The 13,087-nt window shown below is 35.7% G+C and overlaps 1 protein-coding gene across 1 annotated transcript; it reads right to left on the bottom strand.

The window, feature by feature from the left end:
• Positions 1–6,426: 6,426 nt before the first annotated feature.
• On the bottom strand, positions 6,427–13,087 carry LOC104592280 (uncharacterized). Its single transcript, XM_010251562.3, has 3 exons — positions 11,992–13,087; positions 8,568–8,835; positions 6,427–7,044 (listed from the first exon to the last, which is right to left on the bottom strand). Exons 1-3 carry the CDS (start codon positions 12,301–12,303, stop codon positions 6,665–6,667), a joined length of 960 nt encoding a protein of 319 aa, XP_010249864.1. The 5' UTR covers positions 12,304–13,087; the 3' UTR covers positions 6,427–6,664.

Below are 13,087 nucleotides of genomic sequence, written 5' to 3'. Positions count from 1 at the left end.
GCTTACTTGCTTGATTTGCGTCTTAGTTGATCAGAACAGGTATAAGCAATCCCAACTTGAATATACATGTATTTATTTTATTGCAATTTTTGCTGCACAAGTTAAACATATTTGTTTGAAAACAATAAATAGTAATTTATTGATACATATTATGAATATGATAAAAATTAACATAAAATGACGTCTTGATGTCTCGTTTTTTATATTGATTGAGTGGCACGTGCAAAATGCATATGTATAAGAAGAGAGAAGAAGGGTATAATTATTTGGTTAAAATCAAAATAATTGAATCGATTAATTTGGTTTTGGGGTATGTTAGGGGGTGTTTACCTGTTCGGCAACATGGTTTTTGAAAACAAAAACAACTGCCGTATCAGCTAAAATTATATAATTTTGCTGATGCGGCATGTGTTTTTTTGCTTCCAACAACAAAACCAACCATGTTATCGAACACCCTCTTAGTTAATCTGTTTTAGTTTTTGGAATTGAAATTTTGATTAACTAAAAAATTAAGTTAATTAATCAAATTTCATTATAGAATAAAATTCAATTTTAATCAAAGACCAAACAAAAAAATTGGTTTTGGTTATTTTGGTTTTACTCTGTTTTAATTTAATTGATTCTGTTTTATACCTGATAAACCGAATCCCCACCCCAAGCTGCATAACCAATTGCTTTCCTGAAAATGTTTCAGGAATGAACATTGGTCCTGTATGAAGAAATTAAGTGCCCATTTGGGAAGGTGGAAGTGCAGTGGCTTCTGATTTTCGAAGGTGAGCCCCACATGGATACTTTTGGAAGCTATTTTTGGTGAGAAAATCCAGAGCGCCCAAATCGGCTATTGGTCATTTTTGAAGGGATATATCTGCTTCAGACTGTTTTCAATGTTTTTTTTTTTTTGAGCACTTCAATGCATAGCTTAGCAGAATCCTTCAGCTCAACCCTTCCAAACAGGCCCTAAGATGGGATCGATGCAGCCACTCGAGTGGATAGTTGGACCGTTTGATCGGAGAATTGGTCGTCAGAATGATTCCCTGTCCGATCCAATTTTAAAAACCTTGCCTTATTCGATTAAGCTGACATATTTCCTATTGATTTTTCTTCCATGGAAGTTCTGTGCATTTGAGGATTAGAGACTTCATCATCAAAATTCAGGTCAATGGAATGAGTAAGTGTTGACTTTATTATAAAATGAATCCGTGTAAATTAAATGTGAAGAAAGCCACTGTGATAATTCTGGCCTGGACTGGATCCAGATGGGAGATGTTGACTATTAAAGAAATTTTATTCCAATAGCAGAGCAGGAGTACTAAACTTTTTGCCTCAATTGTTTTCAATTCTCTTCTAATCTTCTTATGGAGGGTCAAGGAGTTGCATACTGATCGATCCTCTGTGTGTTATATGCTTAGATCAAACTGAATCAATTGATTTCATTTGTTTGGTGGAGTCCAGTGGCAAAGGGAATTTCAGTCTGTTTGCCAACGGGGAATTGGATTAGATGTAGCTAGGAGCATATTTCTTTCTTTACTAACTGAATTAATCAATGTAAAATGCTCTCCTTGAATCAGAGTCTCATTTGGTTATTATTGATTTGAAAGGAATCGACTCTTCTTAGAATAAAATAAATCTGTACATTTTGGACGATATACAAGGTGGTTGTAAGTATTCTTTTTATTTTGATAAATGTTAATTTTCTATATATCCCTAAATAGGGGAATATGGCAGCTCATGACAGTTGTTTTTGTTTCAAAAGAACAAAATCATACCTACGGGCAATTTAAGAAACACCCCTTAGTTGGGTGTTAGAAGTGTTAGGTTTGCCTATAATACCAAAAAGACATATATCAGAAAAACTTGTAGCCAATCAACCCTAAGCATACAACTTGGGTCGGGTTGATGCTCGGGTTGAGGTTAGAGTTGAAATTTATGAATATAATTTTACTTCGGATTGAGTTAGGGTTAACCCATTGGGCAACTCGAACCCGATTCTATAGTACATATCATATATAAATATATTATATATATGATATAACATATATTGATTTGTTTATATGCATGATATTGTATAGCCCCCGCCACATACTATCATTTATTTTTTTTTAAGATAATCACTTCACTTAGTACTAATTAGAAATACTAAAACCTTAATAACATATTTTATGTTTTTGAATATTTTATTCTTTATCTCCTCTTTGTTGTTTTACCACCCATAGCTTGCTACCCATAAAAAATCTATTATAAGTCATAACTCATAATAAACTATAGTCATTTCAAACACTTTTTTTTTCTGAATTTTATACTTAAAGAACCAATAAAAACATCAACAAACAAATACTAATAAAACATAGGATTAATATATATAGTGAAAGTTGAGTTAAGATATGAGACTAAGAAGTTTTACAAGATTATAAGGGATGGGAAGAAGGTTGGGTTGGGCCCAACCCGAAATTGACTTTGGGTTGTATTGGGATTGAAGGAATTTAGTTAGGGTTAGGGTTAAAGTTGGGTAGATCGGATTGGGTTAGGATTAGGGTTGGGGATTTAGAACTTAGGATTGGGCTAGGATTGGCTTCAACCCGTCTTAACCCGGCCCGACTTGCAACCCTAATCAACCCGTATCATAAAAAAGTGACCAATCCAATGGTATTCATCAAAATTCGCAAGGTGCTTTGATTAGTTACTCTTGTTGGGAGTAAAGCTCAATTAGAAATATTATTAGTTTTTGTTATTTCATTTTGCTTAACAAAGTTCGTGGATTGGATGAATCTACGCTAATTTCTATCATTATAAGTTTCTCTTTCTATTCTCTCTTTTTGAATTCTTTCTCTCTCTTTTGAAGTGGCTTCTTACTTCTTAGTGAAAAAATATTGTCACATATTTAATTAAGGTCGGCTAGCTGTTAGGAAAGGTTAAGATTTTTCTCCTCGCCATTCTTTCTATTCTGCTCTCTTAGTCTTCTCTTCTTTCTTTAGTTTACTTTATTAATTCAAGATTGATCTTAGTTCACGTTTAGAATACTGCTGATATAGCATTTTTTTTTTTGAAAAAAAAAAAATCATACATTAGCGATCACAATTACAACACTTGAACTTAAGCATTTTAACAGTGTCAGTTGAAAACTTCTTTCTTCTCAAACACGAATTTCTTTGATTATCTTTTATTTTCTATCAAACCAAACACGGCACAAGGTTTCGGTGTAGACTTTTTCCTTTTTGGAACTCTTGCATCATCATGTTAAATTGTTAACTCTTGAAAGGTTCCATGCAGAGGGCACATGACCTACTGCATCCGGGCAACAAAACGACACCATCCGTGTCTACTCTTTGTCTTTGGTAGCTGGGACCCTTGATGGCTGACCACAAATACATTGCTGGCCACGCACATCCAGCCGTGCATATATCAGGAATATGGATGATGTAAACTACAAATGATGTTCCAGATGTGTGGTGGGGTGAACGTGGCTAACAATGTATTGTGGTCAGCAGATTAGGGATCCAAATGGATCAGATCATTTTAGTCGTATTTGGTTAAATTCAGATCATCCTGTTTGGAATTTTGGATCGAATTGGATAATGGGATCCAAACAGAAATTAAACCGGATGCGGATCCCCCTATCTGATCCAATATATTATATATTTATAAATATAAATATATATATAATACTTATATATGTTATTTATTTATAAATATATTTTTTATATTATATTTTTATAAATTTGTTATATTAATTATGCTTTATAAAAAACATGTATGTATATGGTAAAAATAATTAAAAAATACTTGTATTTTTTTCTTTTACTTTATTTAAATTAATATATTTTATTTTTCTTTCAATAATTTATTAAATTTTAAAGAAAACAAGTCGGATCTTCGAATCTGATCTAATCTGACACGAACATTGTCGGATTGGATTCGAATATATAGTGGTTTGAATCCGATTCAATCCATTTGCATCCCTACGTGAACAGATCCGAACACCCCCTTGGTGACATTTGTTTGAAGCACTGAGCTTCTTGTTCTGAGTTTTTTTTTTTTTTTTTTTTTGTGCATCACCTTCTTTTTTGGGAGAATGACAGTTCAGCCCACCACAGAATTCTTTGCCCCACTGTACAGGTGGGATGAATCCTGACCGTGGATTGATGCCAAATCCACAGGCAGGATGCGGTTTATAGGGGAGCTACTAGTAAACTATGGGGGCTGTAATTTCAGAATTCTGCAGTGGATTGGCTGCAACTCCACTATTTTAAAAGACCATGGTTTGAATCCTTGGTTTATTTCTAAAATCCATTGGCCATTGTAGATGGATGGAATATATTTCGTCTCATCTTGTTTCAAAGTTTAAGTTTTTCAGTTCGAATGGTAGCAAGAATAGTTTCATTTCAAGCTCGTCCTGGACAGAGAGATGAAGACGTTTTGAAACATTTCATTTTGGCACCCAAATAGGGATAAATGTAACAACAATCCTTCCAGATCATTTTGATATTTTTTCCATTTCCCTTGAGGCTCAGTTTGTTTGCAGTGTAAATTTCGTTTGAGTTGGTGAAAATTAGCAGGAACAAAGATACACTCCAGATCTCGTACTCACAAGACAACACTTCATGCATGCATTCATAGGGACATATGATCTCCTACCCACAAGGCACTACATATGTGTATTAGAATATCTCCGTTGTCATTCATGGAGAGATGTCCCCAATACATGGAAGTAGTGTTTTGTGAGTAGTGATGTGGGATAAATTTGTGGGTCGGAGATGCAGAGTGATCAAATGGAAGTGCAAATCATAACTATAAAAAAGTTGATGAAATACTGAATTAGGCTTATTTTGGAAGGAGTACAAATACAAATATTCAGAGCGCAAAACCTTGTACTTTGTATTATTTAGTATACATTTATACTGTATATATTTGTAGTGTACATTTGAGTTTGGAAAGAGTACAAATACAAATATATACAAAACAAATACAAAATACAAGATTTTGCACTCTACATATTTGTATTTGCACTTCTTCCAAACTGACCCAACTTAAACAGAAGAGGCAAGGATTTAGAACTGTTTATTTTTTATCAACGTTTTAATGATTGATAAAAAAAAATTAAATGACACTGAAAAAGCATTTGTCTTTTCAAGTGCCACTTAACAGGCTGGTTAATAATGATTACTGAATTGTCGGATTTCAAAGTTCAGAAGGGACAAAAAAAGTGGCACTGGGCCTATAAAGCACAAGGTATACTAATCGGGGATTTTCCCTTGTAATAATTGACGACAGACGACCACTATACCATTCAGCGCGTATTTATTACTAGAATAGAATAGTGATTTATCCTATATTCCTATCTGGCTATCTCACTACTTGGGTCCAAGTCATCTTTTCAGTTTTTCCTTTGTTCTTTTATAAACGTCAAACCATTACACCGGCCAATGCCGCTGGGATGACAATATGATGGCAACATAGCGTCCCACCCTTCAACATATAAGGGAGATTGATTGTTGTAATAAATATCCAACTTGCTCGCCTATCATCTTAGCACCCATGCTTGGAACCAACCACGCAATTGAAAGAAGACAATGCAACACACACCAAGCCAAGTATTGCATGCCATTGTATCGAAGGCCTTTAGAATAAACCAGAAATTCCACCCCAGGCTGAAATGACTTACCAATGTTGGCTGCATGGCATGGTGCACAAGACTTTCCAGGACGCTTGTAACGTAAATTACATACATTATATTGCCATGTGTTCATATCTGGAAATGGCAGGTTCGTATTTGTTTGTCTAAAATGACACCTGACCATCAGATGAGAAAGCTGATGCAAATGATGCCAGTAGGAATAAGCGATGCAATGGGCACGCTTCTTCATACATCCATGATCCAACCAAGAGGGTTTGAAAATGACTTCCAGGGTTTTCCACAACGTTAGTGTGGACACCACGAGGTGCAAATGTGCTCCTTACGAAGCCACCACCCCAAGGTAAGGTCCCAGAGCCGGGAAGGCAACAGGCTACAGGGAGGGGAGGGGGGGCATAGACTTCGTACAAACAGGATACATGATACCGAGAGTTGCAAACTCTGGTTCAGTTGGTTTCGGGGGGATGTGCAACCCCACGTTGTTTTGTCCCTTGGAACGAACCAAAGTAGAAAAAGAACAAGACAATAAGACGCGTTACAAGTTACAACAATGAAGGTGTTCCCCAAGGGGGCTATTTCTTTCACCTGATTCTCTACAACTTTGCATCATAACGCCAGCAAACACTTAGACAAGCTACACATTTGTGGCTGGATTTCATAATCCCATGTAGATCCATCCATCCATCCATTCATGACACCAACTGATACTCGTCAACATCTTAAGTGAACCGGAACCACAACCACCAAGGCACCAAATGAACAGCGCAGTGAGCTATCAAGTTCATCAACTAACAACATGCAAGAAGAAATTTTGCATAAGAAAAATTGTCTGGAATAATAATGTCACAAGACATTTTGGGCGTTGAGACAACCTATAATGTCAAAATGGATTCTTCCAGGAAAAACCAGAGCTGTACCATATCAAAGATTATTCCCCAACACCAGAGACTGCTGTTTATTTTGCTTCAACAAATGGAACGGGGGAATACATGAACACGATCATATCCAGGGAGCGGGGGCAGGGAGAGAGGGTCCTTACCGCACCGGCTGTTGATTGTAGTGGTTCTTCTCTTTCTTCTTTGCTGCAGCAAGTCTTGCACTCCTAGCAGCAGCCTCAACGGCAGCAGCTTTGGCAGCAGCATCCATCTCTTTACTTGACTTTTTCTTTTTCATAGATGCAACCTTCTTTATCCGTTCCTTCACATCAATGGAACTTGTCTGCTCTGCCTGTTCAGTGCCAGCAGTTTCATCTGGTGCATTGTCTGAGCCATTAAGTTGATCCTGTGATTCTTTAGCTTCCTTTGAAGATTTGTCCTTCTTCTTCTTCTTCTTTGCACTTTTGCTCTCCCCGGTGGCATTCTCCTTTTTCTCTGAATATCCATTGAGCTCCTCTTCCTTCTTATCTTGTGCAGCACCTGCCAGTACAAGAAGAAAGATAACCACATGAAATGTCCGCTAGCATGTACCAGAACACAACATACAATTATCACTTCAGCGACCTTTTACACAGGTACACGAGTAGAGGAGAACCAATTCGAACAAGTAACCGTGCAAAGTATGAGGGCACTTACTTTCACTGAGACAGCACATAGCATAGTGAATATAAAACTATCAATAGAAAGTCTTAAATGAATCTGTCTCGTGTGACACCAGCAAGTACTAGCAGCAGGGAAAAATCTTTTTGTTTGTCAAAATGAACTTTTACTGCATCCAGAAGCCATATCACAAGACACTGAAAACTAACATTTTCACGTCATATCAACAAGTGGAATTTCAATCACAGAATTATCACCGATTTTGCAACATGACCACATACGATTCACCTTGCAAGCATTATTTTCCCTATGATCTTGAAGAGACAAACCAACAACACAAAGACCACGGGAGAAACTTTGCAGTTAAAAAACCCAAGATACATTCACTAATATGGAAGCAAAGATGGTATGCATTTGCATTCACTGCAGAAACGTTCTTGAATATGTGTTTGAGAGAAAGAGAGGGGCTACTAAATTAAGAGTGCGTATGTGGATCTAATAAATAATGTTGATTTATATAGACCAATAAAGAATGTTGCTTTATATATCTGGATCTAATAAATAATGTCGCAGATTATGATACAGCCATCTTATATTAAGTAATCAATTAAGAATGTGTCATCATCATAATAGCAAATAAACACTGAAACAGTGCTATCGATATGGTTTGTCTATGACTCTGGCCTCTCTATCTATTCAATGTCATGACTACTAAATACCTAGGACTAATCAAACACAAAAACAATACATTCTAAATTTAAGATGTAGATGTAATATCATAAACAAGTTAATATAGAATGCAAAGATCCAATAAAAATGATATAAAACATTTAATCTAAATTATTTTTATCTACCAAACATAAAAAAGGAAGGCTAGATGATAGAGAGATATGGCCTTTGTTTTCCAAAGAACGAGCACAACCTTGACAATTTGATTAGCCCCTTATTTGTGGCAACTACATACCACCACACTATTGACTGAGAATTAATAGAACTCCTCGGTTGTCTTCTATAATTTTATACCTTCTTTTTTATACACCATCAGAAAACCATACAACATTACAAATACTTAGATCATATAAAAAGATAATAGCATAAACAATATTATTTTAATTAATTAGGAATATACATAAGAAAAGGTAATCTTTATAATAATTTTGGGGTTGACTAGGTTGATTATTTACACTAGTTGCTGCTTAATTAACCCATACGACCTATTGATTGACTAGGTTGACTATTTACCCTAGTTGCTGCTTAATTAACCCACACGACCTATTGATTGACTAGTTAGTGGTCCAGTCATGCTCTCAACTAACTATTCAAACGCTTTGATATAGCACTGCACCGAGCCAAAAAAGAATATCCATATGTAGGCTATGTAATAATAGGCTAAAAAAGATTACCACGTGATTCCTCTGGGCCCGGTGTATCTTTCTTGGGTATACCCAGCTCAGCCAAAAGGGCATCAAGTTCTTCAAGCCCTTTTTTCTTCAGCTCCTTCTTTGATAGCTGCCTCTCTGCCTCCTTAGGTGCCACAGAAGCTTGAGAAGGCTTCTTCACCACCGTCTCAGCTTGCACCGAGACCTCAGGCTCATGGTCATGTTCTTCCTCATGTTCTTCTTCAACATCATCATCACCTAAATCAATACCATCTTCCTCACTTTCACTTTCCTGTAATATCATAAAGACACCCTTTCAACTTGCCTCCAAAATTTACAGGTCTTCTAACAGTATGGCATTATTGCAAAAAGCTGTATGAGAAATTTACAATTAATATATGATCTAGTACCTACATCTAATGGTGTATATCGACTAATGCAATGCCAATCATGAGAGATCCAAATGCAACTAAGATGAACAGACCAATTATAGAATCCTACATCGACTATTACCCATTCCATGACATAATTAAATAGCAAAATAAAATTGTACCTTAAATTTTGTGTTCATATATAGCATTTTTAAGTAATAGCAATCAAACCAAAGCATGCAACAATTACAATGACTCAAATATGAACCAAAGCCTAACCCTAGGGAACTGATTTCATCCAGGCTCAAGAATGCCAATGTATGAAGCTGAATCCACAAAAAGGGAAACAATCATCTAGGAGACCATGGAAAAAAAAAACTTTAAATATGAAGACTAACCATCAAAATTAACTGCTTAAATGATGTACAAATTTGATGAAACAGAAACTATAATTTTGAATCCATATTGGATGAGCTGACAATGGTAATCCATTTGGAAAATTGGACTAATGTCTCGTTTGAATTGGGTACCACAACAAGTTGACACCAAACAATGAACAATATTTTAGATGGTTACCATTGCTCTACGGAATGAACTATTAAAGCCATGTCTAGCTTTGTGTTCATGCAACAAAAATTCAAAACTATTATTTATTTGTTTATTTGTTTATTTATTTATTGCTAAGAAACCAATTAAGATAGATAAATTAGGTTTCTATTATTTATTCATGTGTGCATCAATTATTCAATTTGATGAATGAAAGTGGTACTATGCAGTTATAATTTTCCTAACACACCCTTAACCCACTATTACTTTCCTATTTCAAATTATTACAATGATTTATCAATGAACTAATTATGAATTTTTCCGTACTTGTCATTGAGTAATTGATCAACTCGCTCACAAACAGCAGGAAAATACACAACAAACCACGTAGGACTACAAGTTTAAGGTAATCAGGAGCCTGGCACACAAGGGCTCTCTGATATTCACAGCCAAATAAGAGACAATATAAATATCTCTTAGAACACAACTCTGTATGGATCCTATAGAACTGAAAATTCAGATAAACTAAGTTTTGTGTGAAACACCAAAAGTTTGGGATGAGTTTCTGAAATTTTGGCCAAACAACTTCACCTAATGTATCAGGATCCATTGGAAGAATAAAATGTCACCAAACTAACATTTTTTAATTAACTGGTAAAAATTCTAGTTATAAAAAGCTATTCGGTACAGTAAATACTTGCAACTTGCAAGAGAATTCAGCTTCTAAAATTTATTACTCTAATGTCATCAAAGTGAAATGCACATCATAGACTGCTTGGATTGATATCCATTAGAAAGGGTGAAAAACCATTCACCTTGATGAGAGCTAACCAATTGTAGAAAGCTGTTAAATAGTTCACTATTTTATTTTGTTATATAGGTGTCTAAGAGTGTTTTGGCACCAAATAAAGATATACAGCAGCTTTTTACATAGTTTTGTGCTAAAATACAGGAAATGAATAAAACAAAATTGGTGACATTTGAAGACATAATAGATTCTAAGTGGTAGGAAAAACTAGTACTACCTAGTGTCAGTGTCATCTACCTTCAAGGAATTTAGTAATGCAAATAAAAGAGGTTAATCTCCATGTAGAACTCCATAACAGTAGGTAACTTGTGAGCTTATGATTGTTCTACTTTTGCATTGCGGTTGGGAATATTTTCAGTATAATTTTGAACTTTTTTATGATTAACAAAGTATAATTACGGATTTTACCCTTAATAAATTAGACAACTTGCAATACTTATTAGTTCCCCTCATTTATTTTTTATCAATAGTTCCCCTCATTTATTTTTTATCAATAGTTCCCCTCATTTATGATTCATTAACCTCATTGAACAGTAAAACAACTATTATGTATATGTGTTGCATGAAGACTGCATTTACTAGGATCACATGCCAAATAAGCACAGGGACACAAATATCATCCCACAAATGTAGGAAAAAATAAATATGCATGATTGCACCATTGTTGCATGGATTTTCCTAAATAGATGGCATACCCATGACAGACATGCATCAGAGTCCAATAATCCTTTCTCAGTGACACTTCAACGTAACATCCCATTTTTATTTGACATAAATGAACAGCTAATGTTCAAGGTTACTATAATTTTTATATCAAATGTTGCTTAGTAACAAAGCCAACATTTTTTGCAGGCATACAATGTTAGAATTCAGAAAAAAAGAACAATTTTCTTCTGCTTGATTAGAAAAGAAGTGAACTACTTTGATGATATATCATATATGAACTATTTTCGTGAGTCTATGTTTTCTCATCTTGCCAAGCCAGACTCTTGGACAAGCGTTGGATTCTGACTCCCATATCCTTGTAAATACAACATTAGTTTGCCCTAAATAAACACATTCAGTCTCTTGTCGTTTAGTCTTGGTATTTTGATACACTTAAATCACACTATGCATATCAGATCAGAGTAGGAAATGGTGAAATGCGTTAAAGATACGTATTCATTAGAAGTGGGTTCGTCCAGCACTTACAACTGACGTAATGCAAACAAGAAAACAGCCTTCTTCGGAGATATAATGCTCACATACATCAACTTTTTCCATCCATATCAGAAATATCAATATTGATTTCCAATCAGTATTGGATATCAAAATCATTTCTAGGAACAACATTTATAGAAGAATAAACAAGTAAACGTCCGTTTCTTCTCGTTCATTAACGAGTTGTTACAATGCAAACGTCTTTTACGTAGACAAGTTCATGGTCACCTTAACAGCATGCAAAACCACCACATAGATACGGGATAATTACTTGCATTAAAATATACATATCCAAATCAGATATTGGCATTGCATATTGTAAACAGACAAGAATTTGGAGATAAGTCTGAAGAAAAATCTTGACACGTTTTTGAGATCAAAGAGTGACTGTTTCAATAGAAAATGAATCAATAACATACCCCCATAACAAATCCATCACAACAGTAAAACTGAATTAAACATCGCCCAAAATGCATATCTCTGGAAGGAAACAGAAAGGTAAAGAGTTGGTCGAACTACACACCTCAACGGGAGCTGAACTATCCTTACTTTGTTGTGGTTCTGTTGAACCCCAAGCACTAGGCGGAGCTGTTGTTGCATAGTAATCGTCATCATCATCAACATCGGCCCAGGATTTCACCGTCAGAGGTGCCGGCGTCCAGTAAACCTGGGGTTCAGGTTCCTTGGCCTGGTTTTTGGAAGATCCCTTGCTCTTCGACGACCCATGCTCCTTGTCAGATTTCTTCTTTCTTCTAAGGCTTTCGAGAGCAGCGAAAACGTTCGTATTGCTTATCCCCAAGGGCCCATCGTCCCTCCTGCTTCCACCTCCAACCATTTCTAGCCCGATCTCAAACAAGCCACAGTTGTGTTATTGTGTATTCGAGCAAAGGCCTCCGAAGACTAGAAGCAGTAGTTCTAATTGCCAGATTTAAACTAAGATAACAAATCTCTAGCCTTGCAAATTAAGGATTCAAGACTAGGGTTACAGAGAAACGTCTAAACCAATTAGATTTTCCTACAGAAAATTAAGTTTTGGTGGAAAAAGAAAAGAAAACAAAACTAGTATCTAGAAAGCGATGGTATGTGCAAAAAAAAAAAAAAACAGAAAAGGGAAACAATTTTTTATATTATATAATTATAGAAAAATATCTGTAGATCTCCTCTTCCAATTGAATGAATTACTTCCCGAAGATAAATAGGGCTCAACAGACTGGGGCAAAAAACACCTAAAAAGGACTCGGTAACCTTGTAACCTCACCACATTCGATGTCGCCAAAAAAAAAAAATACCAGAGTTCTGATGAAGAAATTAGGGTTTCGAAACAAATGAATCAAAAGAAACCCAGAGAAAATTAGAGTTCCCCCCGGAGCTATCAAAGCCGGTAAAGAGAGCTAGAGATTCAGAGGCCGTGATTTACAGATTACTAGCTACAGAATAGGGTTCTGAAAGGCTAGGGGGTTTCCGAGCGAAAATGGAGCCCTAGGATATGGAGTTAGGGTTTCCAGAGCGATAGTGTAGATGAGTTTTTTCCGTCTCTCAGAGGATTTCAGGACCTCTAGATAACGCAGGTAACGAACACGAGTGCCGTCCTTTTATATCAACAACAGACATGACGAAAC

Source organism: Nelumbo nucifera, chromosome 8 (genome assembly GCF_055504915.1).
Source record: "Nelumbo nucifera cultivar China Antique chromosome 8, China Antique-T2T, whole genome shotgun sequence".
NCBI classification, from domain to species: domain Eukaryota; kingdom Viridiplantae; phylum Streptophyta; class Magnoliopsida; order Proteales; family Nelumbonaceae; genus Nelumbo; species Nelumbo nucifera.
The sequence above is the reverse complement of the archived record's forward strand: the minus strand, read 5'-3'. Positions and strand labels throughout refer to the sequence as shown.

Excerpts from the sequence above, each read along its gene's own strand:
- LOC104592280 (XM_010251562.3), bottom strand. The coding sequence starts at position 12,303 with ATGGTTGGAGGTGGAAGCAGGAGGGACGATGGGCCCTTGGGGATAAGC. Across the intron at positions 8,836-11,991 it reads ATAGTTCAGCTCCCGTTGAG|GAAAGTGAAAGTGAGGAAGA; the intron begins GTGTGTAGTTCG and ends ATGATATTACAG. Across the intron at positions 7,045-8,567 it reads GGGCCCAGAGGAATCACGTG|GTGCTGCACAAGATAAGAAG; the intron begins GTAATCTTTTTT and ends TTGTACTGGCAG.